The sequence below is a fragment of the Papaver somniferum genome, chromosome 4 (assembly GCF_003573695.1).
Source record: "Papaver somniferum cultivar HN1 chromosome 4, ASM357369v1, whole genome shotgun sequence".
NCBI lineage: Eukaryota > Viridiplantae > Streptophyta > Magnoliopsida > Ranunculales > Papaveraceae > Papaver > Papaver somniferum.
In genome coordinates this window covers 48,468,111-48,486,869 of record NC_039361.1, presented here as the reverse complement: position 1 = coordinate 48,486,869, position 18,759 = coordinate 48,468,111, and the positions used below count along the sequence as shown (strand labels likewise).

General features: G+C 35.6%; 1 protein-coding gene across 1 annotated transcript; it reads right to left on the bottom strand.

Annotated features, from left to right (window-relative positions):
* Positions 1 to 4,710: 4,710 nt before the first annotated feature.
* LOC113275395 (chloroplastic group IIA intron splicing facilitator CRS1, chloroplastic) lies at positions 4,711 to 8,727 on the bottom strand. Its single transcript, XM_026524880.1, has 8 exons — positions 7,835 to 8,727; positions 7,042 to 7,555; positions 6,780 to 6,910; positions 6,227 to 6,577; positions 5,935 to 6,091; positions 5,504 to 5,796; positions 5,343 to 5,402; positions 4,711 to 5,092 (listed from the first exon to the last, which is right to left on the bottom strand). The coding sequence occupies exons 1-8, from the start codon at positions 8,612 to 8,614 to the stop codon at positions 5,069 to 5,071; spliced, it is 2,310 nt and encodes a 769-aa protein (XP_026380665.1). The 5' UTR covers positions 8,615 to 8,727; the 3' UTR covers positions 4,711 to 5,068.
* Positions 8,728 to 18,759: the final 10,032 nt, after the last annotated feature.

Genomic DNA, 18,759 nt, shown 5'->3' with positions numbered 1-18,759 from the left:
TAATCAAATAAATATATTTTCATTAATAAAATACATAATATGTTTATTTTATATTAAATCAGTAGGCTTTAATGGTGGTTGTGATGGTGGGTGGGGGTGGTGGATTGGCGGTGGGGATATGGTGGTGGGTGTTGGTGAGAATGATTGAGTGATGACAAGAAGTAGTTGTAGTGGAATGAGATAGGTGTCCTAAGGTAGAGAAGTTCTTTTGTTACCCTTGGTTAATTTTTTTATTTGATTTTTAATTTTTTTTTTTATTTTAATTTTTTAATTTTTTTATATAAAAATAAATATAAAAGCCAGATTTTTCTAGGGAGAAGATAAATTAATAGCAGTGGTTTTAAGATTTGTCGGGTCGGGTTAAGGCTACACACGAATCAATTGTAATGGATAATTTTGTTTATCACATCTCTTTCTATTCTCATTTTTGTCATGATTTATGTTTCTGTCGTTTCTTCTCAATTTCATGTGATTATGCTTGCTTTAGAAATAGTTCATGGTAATAGGTAAAGAGAGAAGATAAGAAATGAAATGGATCAAGAATTACAGATTATTAAACTTTAGGAAAATAAATAAACACAAATCTATGTAAATTTGGAATAATTTATATCAACAAAGTGAGAAAAGTAATTCCTGAAGCTAACAGGTTTTGTAACATTAATCTGATTGATAGACAACTTACGCAAGATAAATGACACTTTGGATTCATTCTTGAGAAAATTAAACCTACGACTGTAAAATGATTACAGCTTAATTAACTTTCAACAATAAATGTTCTATTGATATTTATTTTCATTAATACAGTATATAATAAGTTTATTTTATATTTATTCAGTAGGCATTAATGGTGGTTGTGATGGTGGGCGGGGTGGTGGATCGGCGGTGGGGATGGTGGTGGTGGGTGTTGGTGAGAATGGTTGAGTGATGACGATAATGGTAGTGGTGATGAAAGAAGTAGTGGTAGTGGGATGAGAAGGTGTCCTAAGGTAGATAAATTATTTAGTTACCCTTGGTTATTTTTTCTATTTGATATTAGTTTTTGTTTTATTTTTCTTTATTTCTTTAATTTTTTAAAATAAAAATACATATTAAGGCCAGATTATTCTAGGGTGAAGATAAATCAACAACTGTAGTTTTAAGATTTTTCGGGTCTGGCAGGAAAAAAGATGAAACCTATAAAAATAATTGACTCTATACAAGGCTACACGCAAATGAATTGTAATTGATTTAGTTTCTCATATCTCTCTTTATTCCCATTTTGTCATGATTTCTGTTTCTGCCATTTCTCCCCGACTTCATGTGATTATGCATGCTTGAGAAATAATTCATGGTAATACTAATAAGTATGGAGAGAAGATAAGTAGATAAGAAACGATTTGGATCAAGAATTACAGATTAGTAAACTTTAGGAAAATGAATAAACACAAATCTATGTAACTTTGGAATAATTTATATATATCATCAAAGGGAGAAAACTAATTCCTGAAGCCAACAGATTTTGTAAGATTTTTAGATGGAAAGTGGCAGAAGAGCAAGAAGCTGCAGTTGGTAATCTGATTGATTTTGAAGTAATTTTGCGTCTTCAGTTTTGTTACAAATTTGGTGAACAACCTTTTATGATTTATTTGTTTTCGAAGTAAGGACACTAATTTATTTTAAAGAAGTAAATGAAGTAGTGTTCTATTACCCATAGGCCCATAGGAACTTATGGAGTTGGTTAATGATTAACTATGTTTGTCCTAAAGGATTGTATGACTTATAGGCATAATATTAAAACATTTGAGTCTAAGAACATGTTTATTAACCAACACCTCAAAACAAAAAAAATAGACTTGAATCGACTTGATCGATGTTTCGCCAACAATTACGATATGTATGAACCGTGGATATATTTGAAACACACATCCTTTCCCGTGCCGTAAGCCCTAGTAGCTTTATGCAACACATTGTATAAGCTAATTTCTAAAATTATAGCCCTAAGACATAAAAAGCACATGGTAGATATCATATCCCATATGCAATCTGCATATGTACCTGGTAGACTCATATCAGAAAAGATTTGTATGGTTCAAGAACTGGTCAAAGCTTTTAAGAAAAAAAGAGGAAGAACTGGCCACTTAGCTCTCAAGATGGATATGTCAAAGGCTTTTGGTCGCCTTGAATGGGTTTTTCTTATTGAGTTTCTAAGGAAATTTGGCTTCTGCGAGAAATTATGTCATCTAATATTGCAATGTATAAGCACCACTCAAGTTGAAATCATGATTAATGGCTCACCATCTTTTCTGTTCAAGCCATCAAGGAGGATACGACAAGGAGATCCACTATGTCCTTACCTATTTATCCTTGCTATGGAAGCATTCTCAAGGAAATTAAATTATTTTGAGAACTCAAATCTCTTAACAAATATGAAAATCTCTCGTTCATCTCCAAAAATTAACCATTTATTGTTTTAGATGATTGTTTCCTCTTTTACAAGGCTAATCTATCTCAAACTAATAAATTGTTGCAAGTGATAGAAGACTTCAGCACTTGTTCTGGCCAGCTCATCAATTTTCAGAAGTCTGCAGTTTACCTCAGTAAAAATACTTCTCCCTCTTGTTGTCAAGTAATTAGTGGCATACTTCAAGTTCGTCAACTGGATATTGGATAAGATAAATATCTTGGCATCCTTTCTTTGTAGGTAGAAATAAGAAGATCCCTTTTTCCAATCTCATAGAAAAAATGGAATCTAGACTAATTAAATGGTGTTGTATTAACATGTCTGAAGCAGGAAGATCAGTAATGGTTCGAATGTAACCAATGATATTCTTGTTCATCATATGATAAGCTTTAAATTACCTAATAACACCATAAACAAGATGAATGTCACTCAACAGAAATTCTGTAGGAAGAAAAAATCTAACAGAGGAAAACACTTTATCTCTTGGAGGAATGCCAACAAACCTAAAGAAGAAGGTGGTATCGGTTTTGGATATCTCAAGTTATTCAATAGAGCCCTACTGGCCAAGTATGCTTGGAAGTTATACACAGATGATACTTCAGTTTGTGTTAAATCTCTCAAGGCGAAATACTTCCGAGATGGCCAGGTCTTTAATATAAAAAATAATGGCAATTCAACTTGGTCTCGGAGAAGCATTAGTTCTGAACTTCTCTTCATCAAGAAGTACAATTGTTGGAATGTTGGTGACGGTCACAAAATCATGATATGGTCATATAATTGGATACCTGAATTTGACTCTCCTCCTATTCCCAAAACAGGTGCAACTCACTTCCTTAATTATACTTATGTTCATGAGATGTTCTCAACAGAAAATGGAGGGTGGGATTATACTCTTGTTTACTCTTTATTTGAAGCTCCAGTTGCAAGACTAATTCTTAACATATCTATTCATCCTCATCAAGAAGATATGATTGTTTGGACTCTAGAAAAGAATGGAAGGTTTTCTGTGAAGTCAGCATACATGAAGATGTTTTTGGAAAGAAATATGAATCAATCAGTGGGTCAAAGGATGCATAAAATCGAAACTCTAGAAACTGCCAGTGTTACCAAGAATTGTCCAATTTCTCTTGAAATGTATAAAGGATATCCTACATACAAGAGACAAACTGTTGCATGTCATTCAAAATGGAGACTTAAGTTGTCCACTTTGCGCTCACAGTCTGGAATCCTCAACTCATTGTATTCTAGAATGTCCATTTTCCAAAGCAATTTGGTTTGTTGTTTTAGGTATACATATCCAAGATGGTACCAATCTTGTGGAATGGTTCTGTTATTAGTTTGACACTCTTCTGGCAAATCAAGTAAAAGAAGAAGAAATCTGCCAGATGGTGATAGTAGCTTGGTGTATATGGAATGCAAGATGTGACAAAATTTTTTTAAGGGCAACTCTGTTTCTCCAAATTCTATCATTGTTAAATGCAGGAAGGAAATTACTGAGTTTGAATATAAACCAGCAACTATAAGAACCCATCATCCTCTTCGGAGATCTCCTAACTTACACTGGGAAGGCCCTCCAAGGGGCACTTTTAAAATAAACTATGATAGTTCTTTTCATCATATTAATAAAACAGGATGCATTGGTCTAATTCTTCGTGATTTTGTAGGTACACATGGGGGTCAAAGTGCATCTTCTTAACAACTGCATTGAGTCCAGAATAGGCTGAATGCAAATGATTATGGGAGACAACACTATGGGCTTAGGAACTGAAGTTGGACAAAGTAGAGTTTGAACTGGACTCAAAGTTGGTAGCAGATGCACAATAATGAAAACTACAATATTGACTAGAGAATTCGTAATTTGATTTTGGACATTAAGAGCTTATTTAAGAAGTGTAATGAAAACTTCAATATTGACCGGAGAATTCGTAATTTGATTGTAGACATTAAGAGCTTATTTAAGAAGTTTAACTCTTGGCACTGTAGTTATGTGCCTAAAGAGGAGAATAAAGTAGCAGATGTTTTATCTAAGCTAGCTAGGGTAGATTGTTTAAGCAGTGTCTGGTTATTAGCTTCCCCGGATAATATTCTTGATCACTTACAGGAGGATGCTCATCATGTAAACACTTTAAGCTAAGCAATTCAATCTTCCAGTTTCAAAAAATAAAAAAAAGTGATGGGGGCCTATGAGTCTATGACCCCTTTGGAATTCTTGTAATTACGTTTTTGGCTTAATGAACTTTTGACAGCTAAAAAAATCTACTCATCCCAGAAGGATAATTATGAGGCTGTCATTTTAATTTCCAAGTAAGGGCATTGCAGTTTATATATATTTTTACATTGGAAAACAATATTCACTCACTTATACAGTAACAGGTCAGGTAAGCTAGATAGTCTATATTCTATACAATCTACACAATTCTAAATGCAAGCAGGGTAGACATTTACCCAGCGCAGACTGTACAATCACGAAATTCCTTCACATTCGAGGATTGCTCGACTATTAAGAGGTCCACACCACTAAAAGGTACTTACCATTAGCAATGTAGGATATACGGTGGACAGTCTTCTGAGAAGCATAAATCTTGCCCGCTGACATTAAACTGATTTATGAGAGTTTCAGTTACTTTCTCATCTCTTTTCCAGCAAATCCTTCTGCAACAGCACAAGTTAACCAAACACAAGCTTTACCAACTGAGAGAGAACATAACACCAAATAAATACACATTCTTATCTACCAACTATCCAGGTGCTCTGGAGAACGATTTTCAACTGTCCTGCCAGCAACCTAGATGGTGCCTGACATGGAAGGAAACCGACCTTAAACATGTACCAGGATTGGTTAACCGCTATGTGATTCTTTAGTTTCTACTAATGAGATGTAAAGTAAAGTTTAGAAAGCTACCAATTTAAGTTCCAAATCTGAGATTGTCCTCATTCTCTGATATGCAAAGAACTTCAGCGACTGAGGAAGCACAGAGGAAGAAAAGGATTCCGTAAATATGTATCTACCGTTTCAATCATATGTGAATCTAATGAAAGAAAAGCTAAAGGAGGTTTACTTACTCCTACTCTCTGCATTTCAAGTGACCGTTGTAACGCCTCTCTTTTCGTCAGGAGGTTTCCTGACAGTATTTTTGGTGGACGCTTATAATTTTTACCACGGTATAAAATTATGGCATGACCTTTCCTTAACCTCTCGATCGCAACCAGTAGCCCACGACTTTCTCTCTCTAGCCACATAGCAGTAACATTGACTTGAGAGAACTCTGGTTGCATAGTAATCACCTTCACAACTTCCCTATGCTTCCAGTGCTGATGAATGCTCTCAATTACTCCATCAAAGATACCACGTCTCCCTGAACACATATTCTTCCAGACATGTCAGAGTGAAGTCCTTATGATCCATCGTTTTATCAAGCTTTAGAACTTTCAAATCTGAACTTCCAATATAGATTTAGATTAACAAAAGAAAAGAAAAGTTCTGTTTTATTTACCAAGCAACAAGGTTTTACTCATTTTTAGGCCCATCTTCCTAAGACATTGTTTTTCCTCTTGAGTAATCATTTCATGGTCAACAACCTGCTCTGCATAGGTCCAACTAGAATTAAGCTTTGCCAATTCCGCGTCTGATTTATCTATCTTCGCCTGAAGCTGAGCATACAAAATAAAAGCAAGATATTATGACAGCATCAGCAGTTTGATTTTCAGTTTCCTCAATAACAGCTGATAAGCTCTGAAAATAACAAGAGGTGAGGAATATAGGGAAGATCATTGCATGAATCTTACAATCTCAAGTTTGTGCTTTTGCATCCTGAGCTCCTTCTCCAATCTCTCTTTTTCAGCCTCTTTTTCGACATCAACAACTCCACAACCAATTTTCAGGAGTTCATATTTAGCTTGGATATCTCGAAAATCAGAAAATGTTCCGACAGTGCAGTTGTTATGAACCTCTTTGTTATTCACATGTAATGATTCAAGTGCTTTCTGTCGTGCACCCTCTTCCTCAACTTGACAATGTTTAAGCTCTGTTTCTCTGCTGACTATTAAACTCGCAACTCTTGGGGGCACGAAGTCCTTACCCCTATAAAAAATGATAAAAGATTTATTACGTAATATCAGAACACCACCAGTGAGACGCTGCACAATCAAGAAACTTGTGTCAGCTAGGGGTCAACTTGACAGATATCTGACATTGATGAAAAGAATTGTCACAGGCATTATGTGAGAAACCATGACTACAGATGAAGTAAACTGAAGCAATCACGAATAAGAAAAAGGATGATGTTACTGGATAAGCAGGTTGAAATCCTGACATACATCTTTGTAATAAAAGACTTGCCTTTATCTCCCACGCCATTTGCTCATTGTTGGTATTTGGAACTCCCACCTTCACAGCAATCTTCACGACGTGTGTTTTTTCCCACAACTTTATAATTGCAGCAGCCAATCCGTGAAGTTTTGTGTTCCTCCCTAGACGTATAAGAAATCCATAAGCATCTAAAAGTGACAAAATGAATAGTACAAAAACCAAGTTGAAGCTGCTTATGACACAGAGTCCACAACCGTTATTTGCGAGAAGCCTTTTCAGAATGTGTAATTACCAAGAGCAAAGTGAGTAGGTAAAGCACGAGCAAGCTTCCTCAAGTATGTCAACTCATCATCTGCCAGCTGCAGTCTCACATGTGGAGGACAGAGTCTAAATGGAGTCATAAAACCTGGAATGACTTCAGGAAGCAAATCTGCATCTACAGGCAGAGGCTTAGGCCACCACCAATCAACAAAACGAGGTCCTAACCCATCCAATAACCTATCAGCTTCCCTCTCATACAGTGTCCCTTGGACTAACTGGTGACAAAAAAATTCTTCCATGCCAGCAAAATGAGTACTCTCTTCTAAGCTCTTTCCAGTTATGTTTTCATCCTGAACAGCCCTATTTGTTAATGACCCAGCACTGACATCTTTGTTCAAAACAACAGCTTTTGACAGAGAAATTTTATCACTAGCAGGAACTAGATTTAACTTCAAAGAACCATTAGATGGTGATCCATGTAACAACCCTCTATAAACAACATGAGTGTCTTTCTTAGTCCAAACAACTAAGCCTCCCGTCTTCAGCTGCTTAACCAAAAGCAAATGCAATAAGTAAGATATGGATAATTGCCGCAGGGTTATAAAATAGTTGCAATCTGTGAAGTTAAAACCGACTCGAAACCCCCGTTTCCAGACAGACAAAAACTTGCAAATAATTAATGCTGCTAGAAAAATGAACCAGGCCATACATATTAACATAATCTTATTTCGCAATTCTCTTACTCAATACTTTTGGCAAAGATTATTAAAGCAAGTTCTAATCAATATAGTGTATTAAGCTGAGTTTTACCAACAAAACCATACCTCAATGATTTCCCGAGCTCTATCCATATATCGACACAGCGGAATATCGAATTTGACCATTGCAAGCTCACCTCTCTTCCAAATTACATTAATCTCATCTACAACTGCTTCAGTCACTCCAGCTTTTGGAACCTTAACCCATTTCTTAATCTTCTCAGCATCACATTTCAACTTCTTAAGTAGCGATTCAGGTAAACTCAATTCCGCTGCAGTTACCACTCTTTCCTTCTTGGTCCTCCGGAACACAACCTTCTGAGTCACTACCCATGGCATTCTTGGATTCATTCTCAAATCCTCTTCCTCCTCTCCAACAACTTCTTCAATTGGCACACTGAAATCGTATCCTTCCGCCTCCTTTTGAGGCAATTCCCCCCTTTTTTCTGTCAAATCATCAAGTTTTGTAATGCTATCAACAATTTTACGCATTGCCTGTTTCCCTCTTCCTCCTTTGATTTTATCTGTAAGTGACCAATCATCCCTGTTGTTGAAATTCTTTAATTTTCTAATTCTTGATATATTTAGAACTTCATCTGAGGGTATAAGTATTGGCTCTTTCATCCAAGGGGCTGTAGGCATTTTAGTACATGGGGGTGGTTCAGATAATGATGGAGGAGGGTTTTGGGATTGAATTTCATTCTGAGAACGGGAAACTCTGAGAAGAGGTTTAGAAGTGAAATCGAAGGGTTTTGAAGAAAGGGTTTTGAAGGAATCTGCATTATAAAAGAAATGAAGAGTGTTGGAGTGATGAGAAGAAGGAGAGAAGAAGATAGTAATGGACATGTAGAGGATGAGATTAATTTTCCCTGCTGGTAATCTATCTTCGATTTCTTTTGAGTTACTGGCTTTTTTTTCTTCCAGTTATCCAATTTGTTTTTTAGGAAAATATCTCCTTGGAGTATAACAATTGCCGCTAAACTGCGAGGATTTTGATATTTCAGCCACAGTATCTAGCAGTCGTGATTATTTTTACTTTATTTTATTTTAAAGATAATACCGCATTGATTGGTATATTTTGCCTAAAGTTATTTTATTCTGCCCAATATTGATTGGTTTTTGGCTTGGAAAAAGTGGAGAATGTCAGTCTTATGGCTTCCGTATCCGATTTTTCACATTTTTTTAAGCTATGCTACAAGGTTTAATGTGAGAGAACTTGGAATCTAGCAGAGGCGTAATACATAAGCTCATGCAATATATCTTATAAAGTCGTATTTAAGATACTAACAAATAGATTGAAGAAGCATTTGAAAAGAGTGATATCTCCATGACGGGCGGTATTTTAGATAACACCATAATTGTTCATGAAGTAATAGATTATATGATGAAGACAAAGTTATATTCAGGAATAGTTACAATTAAATCAGATATGGCTAAGGCTTTCGATAGAATGAAGCATATTTTCGTTCTTAAAATAATGCAACATTTAGGTTTCGGTGAAAAATGGTGTCATAAGGTCAATCACTGCATAAGTACTTCTTCAATTTAAATTTCTCTAAATGGTTCTCCAAATCCTTCTTTTATACCTTCATGAGGATTACGATAGGGTGATGATCTCTCTTCATATATCTTTATCCTCTGCAGGAAGGCCTTCAACAGAATGCTTCAATAGCTTGCAAGAAACAAAGTGATTATACCAATTCAATTAGTACCAACAAGCCCGGAAATCACACATTTATTCTTTGCAGAAGACTGCAATTTTGTGAAGTCTCGGGGCAAATGGTCTTCCTCAACGAGTCAAATATACATTTCAGTAGTAACTTAAGAGTAGAGGCAAAACAAGATCTAACTGAAATGGTGAAAATACAAAGAACTAAAAGAAAAGCATTTGGGAATTAATCAGTTGATTGGAAGACACAAGAATCAATACTTAGAAGAAACAGTAAAGAAAACGGAGAACAAATTATAATCTTGGCAAGGGAAGTTAATAAATCAAGATGGAAGAAGCACCCAAATATAAGCATTGTTAGCTCTATGGCACAATATTAGATAGGAGGTATTGAAATTCCTGACAAGACCATAAAAACAATGGAAACACTTCAACGGAATTACCGGTGGAATAAAGTTAATCTAAAAGGTGGTTCTCTAATTGCATGGAAAGAGTTTGGTAAACCTAAAAGATTTGGTGGTCTTGGATTTAAGAATACCAAACACTTCAACGAAGCCCTTCTAGTAAAGATTGCTTGGAGAATATTGAAAGAGAAGGATGTTATGTGGGTCAAGATTTTACAAGATAAGTATTTTAGGGATTTAAACCTCTTCAAAATGAAGTTAGTATATGGAGGAGCACAAAAGATATCACATTTGGGAAGTGGGAAATGGAAACGGTATTGAAGTGAGTAAAAGTAATTGGTTTAGAGAAGTCCAGAAAGACAATAATATATGTCAATGCCCCATACAAATGCAGAGAAATTTTAAAGGGGATGACTTGATTGATGAAGATAATAAAAATTGAACAATGGAAAAAATACAGGACATCTTTCCAACTGATCAAATCAACAAGATTACAAATATCAGAATACCCAATCTGGATAAGAAATATAACTTAAGATGGTCTTTAACAAAGACCGAAGATTTCACAGTTAATCCTGCTTATAAAGCTATTTTGGCTCATCATACTCATTAAGAATAATTTTTTTCAGGAGAAATTGTGGCCAAGTATACTCCACTACCCCATTGCCCGAGCCATTTTGTTAGATCATTGCTCGGTCTCGCATGCGTTGCTATCTCAAGCATGTTTGTCAATGTTAGTGATCAAAACTATAAGTCTTGATTTCTAGTCTACTATAGCTAAGGTCTCGGACTAGGATAAAAAGTGTAGTTGAGCTCAAGAACTCCATGGCAATCATCATACAAGATGAAGGACTACTCAAGGAACTGGTGGATCTTCAGACTTGAATTTATCTATCACTCAAAAGTCTATTTATCTCCTATCTTGAGACAAAAGTCGTTTTGCTATGTAGACTTACACATTTGGTATTTCGAGCCGAGTTTACCTCGCCTATCTATTTCTCGAAATATGAGTTGGTAAAGCTTTCGCTTTAGCCAATTTCATCTTTACCTAGTGACGAAAGTCATGTTATGTTTCAATCACTTTGAAATATTTCTCTGACGAAAAATGGTTTGTGAATAACAACTATATAACGTTCTCTTAGAATGTTTCAATGATTGAAATGAGAGTTTAGACTATATAACCATTTGGAGGATATAAGCATTGTTGTGGAAACGCATATATGTATAAGTCCTTATTGCTTGAACCGAAGCTTGCGAACTTTGTTGATCAAGTGAACCGGAGAAGTGCGTGAGCTAAGTCCGTGAACTCAGTCCGCGAACCCAGTCCACAAAATGGTGAAGTTCTCAAACACGAGAATTTCTGCTAGAATTTGTGAACTCCATCCGGGAACTTAAGTCCGCGAACCTAGTCCGCGAACTTGAGTAGGTTATGTCTAAAAACGATGTTTAGTGAAATTATCTTTATAAACTAAGGAATGCAATTGCAAATTGTGGCTATAGAGTTCATGAACCGATTCATGTGAATCAAATCGTTTTTGCTTCAATTGTGTCTTGTGTAGTACATAAGATTTCCTTGCAATTGAACAACTCTCTAACTAGTTCATTTGAGTCATTTGAACTAGTTATGGTGAAGAAGAATATGGTTGATATGAAAGTGATCATATGGCTAACCATTTGGTTAACTATTGTTGAAACAACTAATGTACAAGTTTGGGTACGGGTACACAAGCCCAAGAACGTGCATTTCATTCGTGTATAACAAGCTATGTTTTCTTTCTAATGGTTGATAAATATTAGCTTGAATATAAATCAGGTTTTCATCTAACAGTGAATATTGAATGCTTTGTTACGAAGCTAACATTGATTGCATACCCTGATTTGAAAAACTATATAAGGGAGAACTCTAGCAACTGGGAAATCTAATCCCCACACATTCTGTGTGATACTAGTTGTGCTAATCTAGAGTTTATTCTACTTAACCTTTGGTTTCTTCTTCTAAACCAGGTTAACGACTTAAAGACTTCATTGGGATTGTGAAGCCAGACCGATACTACTTTTCTTGTAGTTGTGTGATCTGATCTTGCTGTTTCTATCGTACGAGTACAATTGTAATAGTTGGCTTGAGATTTCTATCTCCAATAGGCAAGATAAAAAGTAATCACAAACATCTTCGTCTCATCGTTTGTGATTCCATAATATCTTTTTTCACTGCGTCGATTAAGACTATTGTGAGGTGATTGATAATACTAGGCTGTTCTTCGGGAATATAAGTCTGGGTTATCAATTGGTTCTTGTTCACCTTGATTTATAAAAACACGGAACAAAACTCATAGGTATATTCATGGGAGACAGATTTATCTATTATCGTAGACTTTTCTGTGTGATATTGATTTGTTTATTAAAGTCTTCGACATTGTGTCGTAGAAACTCTTAGTTGTGGGTGAGATCAGCTAAGGGAATCAAGTACGTAGCATCCTGCTGGGATCAGAGACGTAGGAGCATAACTGTACCTTGGATCACTGCGAGATTGGTTGGGGTTCAACTACAGTCCAGACCGAAGTTAGTTTGGAGTAGGCTAGTGTCTGTAGCAGCTTAATACAGTGTGTATTCAATCTGGACTAGGTCCTGGGGTTTTTCTGCATTTGCGGTTTCCTCGTCAACAAAATTTCTGGTGTCTTTGTTATTTCTTTTCCGCATTATATTTTGTTATATAATTAAAATATCACAGGTTGTGCGCTTTTCAATCAATTAGAATATCCGACCTTTTGGTTGTTGATTTAAATTGATTGACACTTGGACATTGGTCTTTGGTACCATCCAAGTTTATCTCTCTTATATTTAAATTGAGACTCGTAGTTTTCTTGAGTAAGATTTAAATTGAGAGTTAGAGATTTAAACTCTTTGATATACTTTTCTATTGATTGAGTCTAACTGTCTTGTTGATTCTATAGAAAGTATATTGGGGTTTGTCCATACAGATTGCTAAGCGAAATATTGGGTGTGGTTGTTAGACCCCCTCTTTTTCAATTGGTATCAGGGCAGGCAAACACGTTCAAGACCTTACAAGTATGTGGTTTTAGCGATCTGACTCTATGGACAATAGTGTTATCTCAATAAATGCACCACCAGATCCAGGGATTTCAGAATTCTCTTCCATGACTGATTTAATAAAATCTGTAAAAGAAATTCTATCTAAACCTCCACCAGGTTTAAAATACCTTGAAGTGTTTTCAGAGCTTGAAAAGAAGCTTGAGAGCTTATCTCTTGATGTTGAGTTATACCTCCAGAAAGAGCAAGAATCTCTTGACAGGCTAAATCAAGTTATGATGAATAATATTCATGTTGAGGTTGATATTGATTTACTAATCAGTGAGAGAAATGCTCCTCCTATGCGTAATCTGATTAGTTGTGATAAACTAAACGAATTATAAGAGGAGTTTAAATCTCAGTAATCCGAGTGTATCACCTCAAAGCATGAATTGATTCGTTGCTCAATTCCTGATACTTCCTATCAAGATAATAGTATTGTCTTCTTTTTGAAGAATCTAGGACTTCTCTTTTTATCAAAAGAGTTTCCCTTCGCAGTACTAAAAACTATCTGCAGAACTTGTTTTTTATAAGTTGGAAAACAAGAAATCAGAAACACAAATCCTTTTGGGTTCTCTTGAAGTTCTTTGATAGACTTATAAAAATAGTTCCTTGGGTGCTTCTCAACACTAAAAGATTTAAGAGTTGTTGGAAAGAAACTCTTTCTTGGTGCCATGGTGAGCAAGACATTTTTCACTTCAACACAACTTGTTTGAGTTGAAAGTGCATCATCACCAATAAATGCCCTGTTATATATACGGTGAGGGGGGCACAACAACTGGGGCGCACAGATTATATTCGGTAAGGCTGTAGAATTCAATTGGAGTTTTCTAAAAAGGTATATCTATAAACTTGAGCAAGTTTTATGTTTTTATTACTTGAGTACTTATAATGATCCATGTACCATGATTATCGTTCATTTCTACCTAACTTGATCTGTATTTAAGGTTCTTAAATTTTTAGGTTTGAAAACATTAGTTCGGGATGTTTGGACTTCATGGTACACATACCAAGTATGTGCTTAATTGCCAAATCTTTGTGGGGAGTGCGGCTGTGGAATATTTTAGGGTTTATCTTGTATCTTAATAAACTCCTTGATGAATGCATTAGCTTCGGCTTTATGATTGCATCTAAATAAGATGATATATGCTTTATTTTGGTCATGAAATGTCTCTTTCGAAAATTTCATTAGGATCCCGTTCTTGTACCTTTGCCAATTTTATTGACAAAAAGGGGGAGAATTAATATGTAGTTCACACTACAAATACATATGGTTTTCGGATCATTATGTAAGGGGGAATGTTTCCATGTGAGATGGAGTATTGACTAAGGGGGAGTGACATATCACCATAGTATTGTTGTTAAAGTTGTGATACAATTGAACTTTGACGCTGTGTAATGATACTATGACACTGTATAACAATGATTGAGAACTCTTGTTTTCTCGTTGTTATAGCTACGGATTTTCAACAACGATGATGCTAAACTTACAACCTTTGGGATCATTGGAGTACTTGGGAGTGACGAAGATTTCAAGTAATGTTGAAGATTAGGCATGTGGAATATGAGCTACAAAAGTTTACTTATATATTTTTTTGTATTCCATATGTATTGATAGTTGACAAAGGGAGAGATTGTTAGAGCATTGCTCGGTCGAACTCGCATGCGTTTCTATCTCAAGCATGTTTGTCAATGTTAGTGATCAAAACTATAAGTCTTGATTTATAGTCTACTATAGCTAGGTCTCGGACTAGGATAAAAAGTGTAGTTGAGACCAAGAACTCCGTGGCAATCATCATACAAGATGAAGGACTACTCAAGGAACTGGTGGATCTTCATCGACTAAAAGGTATGTGGAGACTTGAACTTATCTATCACTCAAAAGTATATTTATCTCATATCTTGAGACAAAAGTCGTTTTGCTATATAGACTTAGATTATACACATTTGGTATTTCGAGCCGAGTTTACCTCGCCTATCTATTTCTCGAAATATGTGTTGGTAAAGCTTTTGCTTTAGCCAAGTTCATCTTTACCTAGTGACGAAAGTCATGTTATGTTTCAATCACTTTAAAAAATTGCTCTGACGAAAAATGGTTTGTGAATAACAACTATATAACGTTCTCTGAGAATGTTTCAATGATTGAAATGAGAGCTTAGACTATATAACCAAGACGTATGAGCATAATTGTACCTTGGATCAGTGTGATATTGGTTGGGGTTCAACTACAGTCCAGAACGAAGTTAGTTTGGAGTAGGCTAGTGTTTGTAGCTGCTTAATACAGTGTGTGTTCAATCTGGACTAGGTCCCGGGGTTTTTCTGCATTTGCGGTTTCCTCGTTAACAAAATTTCTGGTGTCTGTGTTATTTATTTTCCGCATTATATTTTTTTATATAATTGAAATATCACAGGTTGTGCGTTGTTCAATCAATTAGAATTTTTGACCTTTTGGTTGTTGATTTAAATTGATTGACCCTTGGATATTGGTCTTTGGTACCATCCAAGTTTATCTCTCTTGTATTTAAATTGAGACTCGCAGTTTGCTTGACTAAGATTTAAATCGAGAGATAGAGATTTAAACTCTTTGATATACTTTTCTATTGATTGAGTCTAACTGTCTAGTTGATTCTCTAGAAAGTATATTGGAGTTTGTACATACAGATTGCTAAGCGAAATATTGGGTGTGGTTGTTAGACTCCCACCTTTTCACATTTGGCTTGGAATCTCAAGCATTATCTTCCAGGAAGCTTCAAAGTTCAACCATATCAAAGATTCATGAGTTTTTGATGTCAAAATTAAGTCTATATTATCATTATGCAAATATTGATGAAAAATAGAATGAATCTTTGAATATTCCACAATATTGATCTTTCCCTGATCCACTTTTATGTGAAAGTACTGTACGACTCCGTAAGTTTTCTTATGTTAAGCATTTTCGATTAAATTAATCATTGGGGTTCCTTTGTGGTTAATTTAATTGAGTTCTCTGGATACAAATTCATGTTTCATGTAATTTGTTAATGCCCAAAGAAATCCTTCTTTTCTTGTAAAAGTAAGGTCTCTCTTGTTTTTATTTTGGAAATGACATTTTATGGGGGAGAGTTCTTAATTGAACTTGTGCTTAATTGCCAAATCTTTGTGGGTTGTGCGGCTATGGAATATTGTAGAAGTTATCTTGTATCTTTATAAACCCCTTGATGAATACACTAAGTTTCGACTATGTGAAATCATCTAAAAAAATTTGATATGTTCTCTTTTAGTCATGAAGTATATCTGAGAATTTCATTATGATCCCGCTAGTTTCCATACATTTACCAATTTATATTGACAAAAAGGGGGAGAATTATTGTGTAGTTCACACTACAAATACATATGGTTTACAGATCCTTATGTAAGGGGGAGTGGTTTTCATTGTGAGATGAAGTATTGACTAAGGGGGAGTGATACATATCACCATAGTATTATTGTTAAAGTTGTGATGCAATTGAAATTTGATGTTGTGTAATAATACTATGACACTTGTTAGAGCATAGCTCGGTTGAACCCACCAAGCGTTGGTATGTCAAGTTTGGTTGTCATATTTTAGTGAATCAAAACTCAATTAAAGAGGCACTTGATTATGTACTAGAGACAACTTCGTATAGGTTAGGCTAGAAAGATTAGGATAATGAGACATACAAGTATTACTCGAAGACTTGAAGAATGTGAAGAAGTAACAAGCTACATCGACGACATTATCCTTCCTCTTGAGGTTAGTAATATTTTGACTTCAACTATTTCATTCCCAACGTATCTTTCAAGTCGTGCTATATTGAAAACATAACTGCGAAGCTGTGAATGATTATACTCTAGTAGATATAATATTAAGGAATTACAATGTAAAGTATAACGCTTATCTTTTGAACTTCGTATATAAGACATCGACATTATCGTCTGAATGCTATTGTGATTATGTGTATGGGTATGGATGAAGATTTCGTCATAGGGAACATTGTTTACATTCGTTTAAAGGAAGTACATTCATGAACTTGTTTTATGAATCGAAAGGGAAATCGCTAGGCTTATTGGTATTGTTATTCATTGCATATCTTTGGATTACCAATATGTATGAGTTAGTAGAACCAATCATAACTTGTTATGTATCTTGGTAAAACTAGTTACAATACCAGACTTATGTATTGGTATGAATTTTATTAGTGTAACCGATCCTAAGTAATCACCTAAGATGGTATGATCATATTTGTAATTGGTGTTACCGATCCTAGTAATTGGTGTAACCGATCCTAGAAATAGGTGTGACCAATCACAAAAGAGCGTGTAATCGATCCTTGTAATTGGTGTAACCGATCCTGGTTACTGGTGTGACCGATCACAAGTAATACCATGAGAATATGGTAACTGGTCCTGGTAATTAACGTGACCAATTTGGTAACTGATGTAACCGGTCCCCGTAACCATATTAAGGTAGAACCAATCCTTGTGTTTGGTAGAACCGTAAACCCATTATTAGTGTGTTGATTTGATCAATCACATAGTTCTTGGAAATCAGATGAACCAGTTCTAAACTTGTTTGGAAGTGTGGTATAATCTGTTCCAAGATTGTAAATATGAAAGAGGATTTACAAAGAATTAAGATGTCGATATACTTTGAACATGTTCTGTAACTCTTATCTTTTATTGTTGAAAGATATTCCTTAATAACTCAAGGAGATCCGAAACCGAAATAAGTTGAGAATCTTTTAATTAAGGTTGTTAATTCTATATGCTTTTAATAGCCGGCAATTAAAATGCATATCTCTGGAGAATAAAACTTGGTAATGTGCATTTACTAATTGGAGATTTTCTATTAAGATTTAGGTTAATATTGGTGTTTGAGGGTGAAAACAGTTTATGCTGATTTTGGTAATTTCGAGTGTGTGGGTGAGAGACGAGTCTAAACCCTAAACAATGTACTGCAAGGGAGTACTTTAATTCGAGAGATCAATCTGTACAAATCCGTCCTAAACCAAGTGAAAGAGAAGGGTTAGTCTAGGGAGGGAAGCGAAGAGAGTGTTGAGACCAGAATAGTTGATTCGGGAAGAGTAGTTGTTTGACGACTTGTATCAGAAAGTGGAAAGCTAATAGATGGGAAAGCTAAAAAGTGATTTATGAGTGTTGTATTCTCTTGACCAAAAACTTGTTCTTTGGTGGAAATAGGTGAGACCTATTTATACAAGTCGCAACAAAAACGTACCCTGGTCTCGTAAGAAGTGGAAACGGTTCAGTAAATGGAAGAAAGCGGTAACGGGTAACGCCTGGAATTGATGTTTCCATAATGAAGGAAACGTTTCACCATTAATTCTTGTATTTACTAACCGCCTCACTCTTATGACACTTTCTTGTAACGGGCGTAGTGTACGCCACACGTTGTACACCGCCATACCAATACCCTGATGATCATCCCCCAGTTTGTGACATGTTTCGACGTCTCGAGTTTTTTCGGGGAAAACGTGTAGCATGTTGCTATTGTTTGGAAAGTTAAGATTGAGAGGCTTGACGGTTCGGTGGTGACTTTCAACGGTCGAGATTTCGCATCTTGAGAGGAAGGTTAGCCATTGATTGTGGTTACCTTCCGTTGATAGCCGGTGGCGTGTACACGGTGCTGGCATGGCTTGCACATGCTCTTGGCGTGGCTAATTAGGGTTTGGTGCCATGACCAAAGATTTGGCATAGGTAAGTATGTGTCATGGCCAAAGAGTTGGAAGCGTAGCCAAAGGTTGCCACAACTCGTTTGGTGGCAAGTTTTTACGACTAAGATCTGCATCTCAAGAGGAAGGATAGCCGTTGATTGT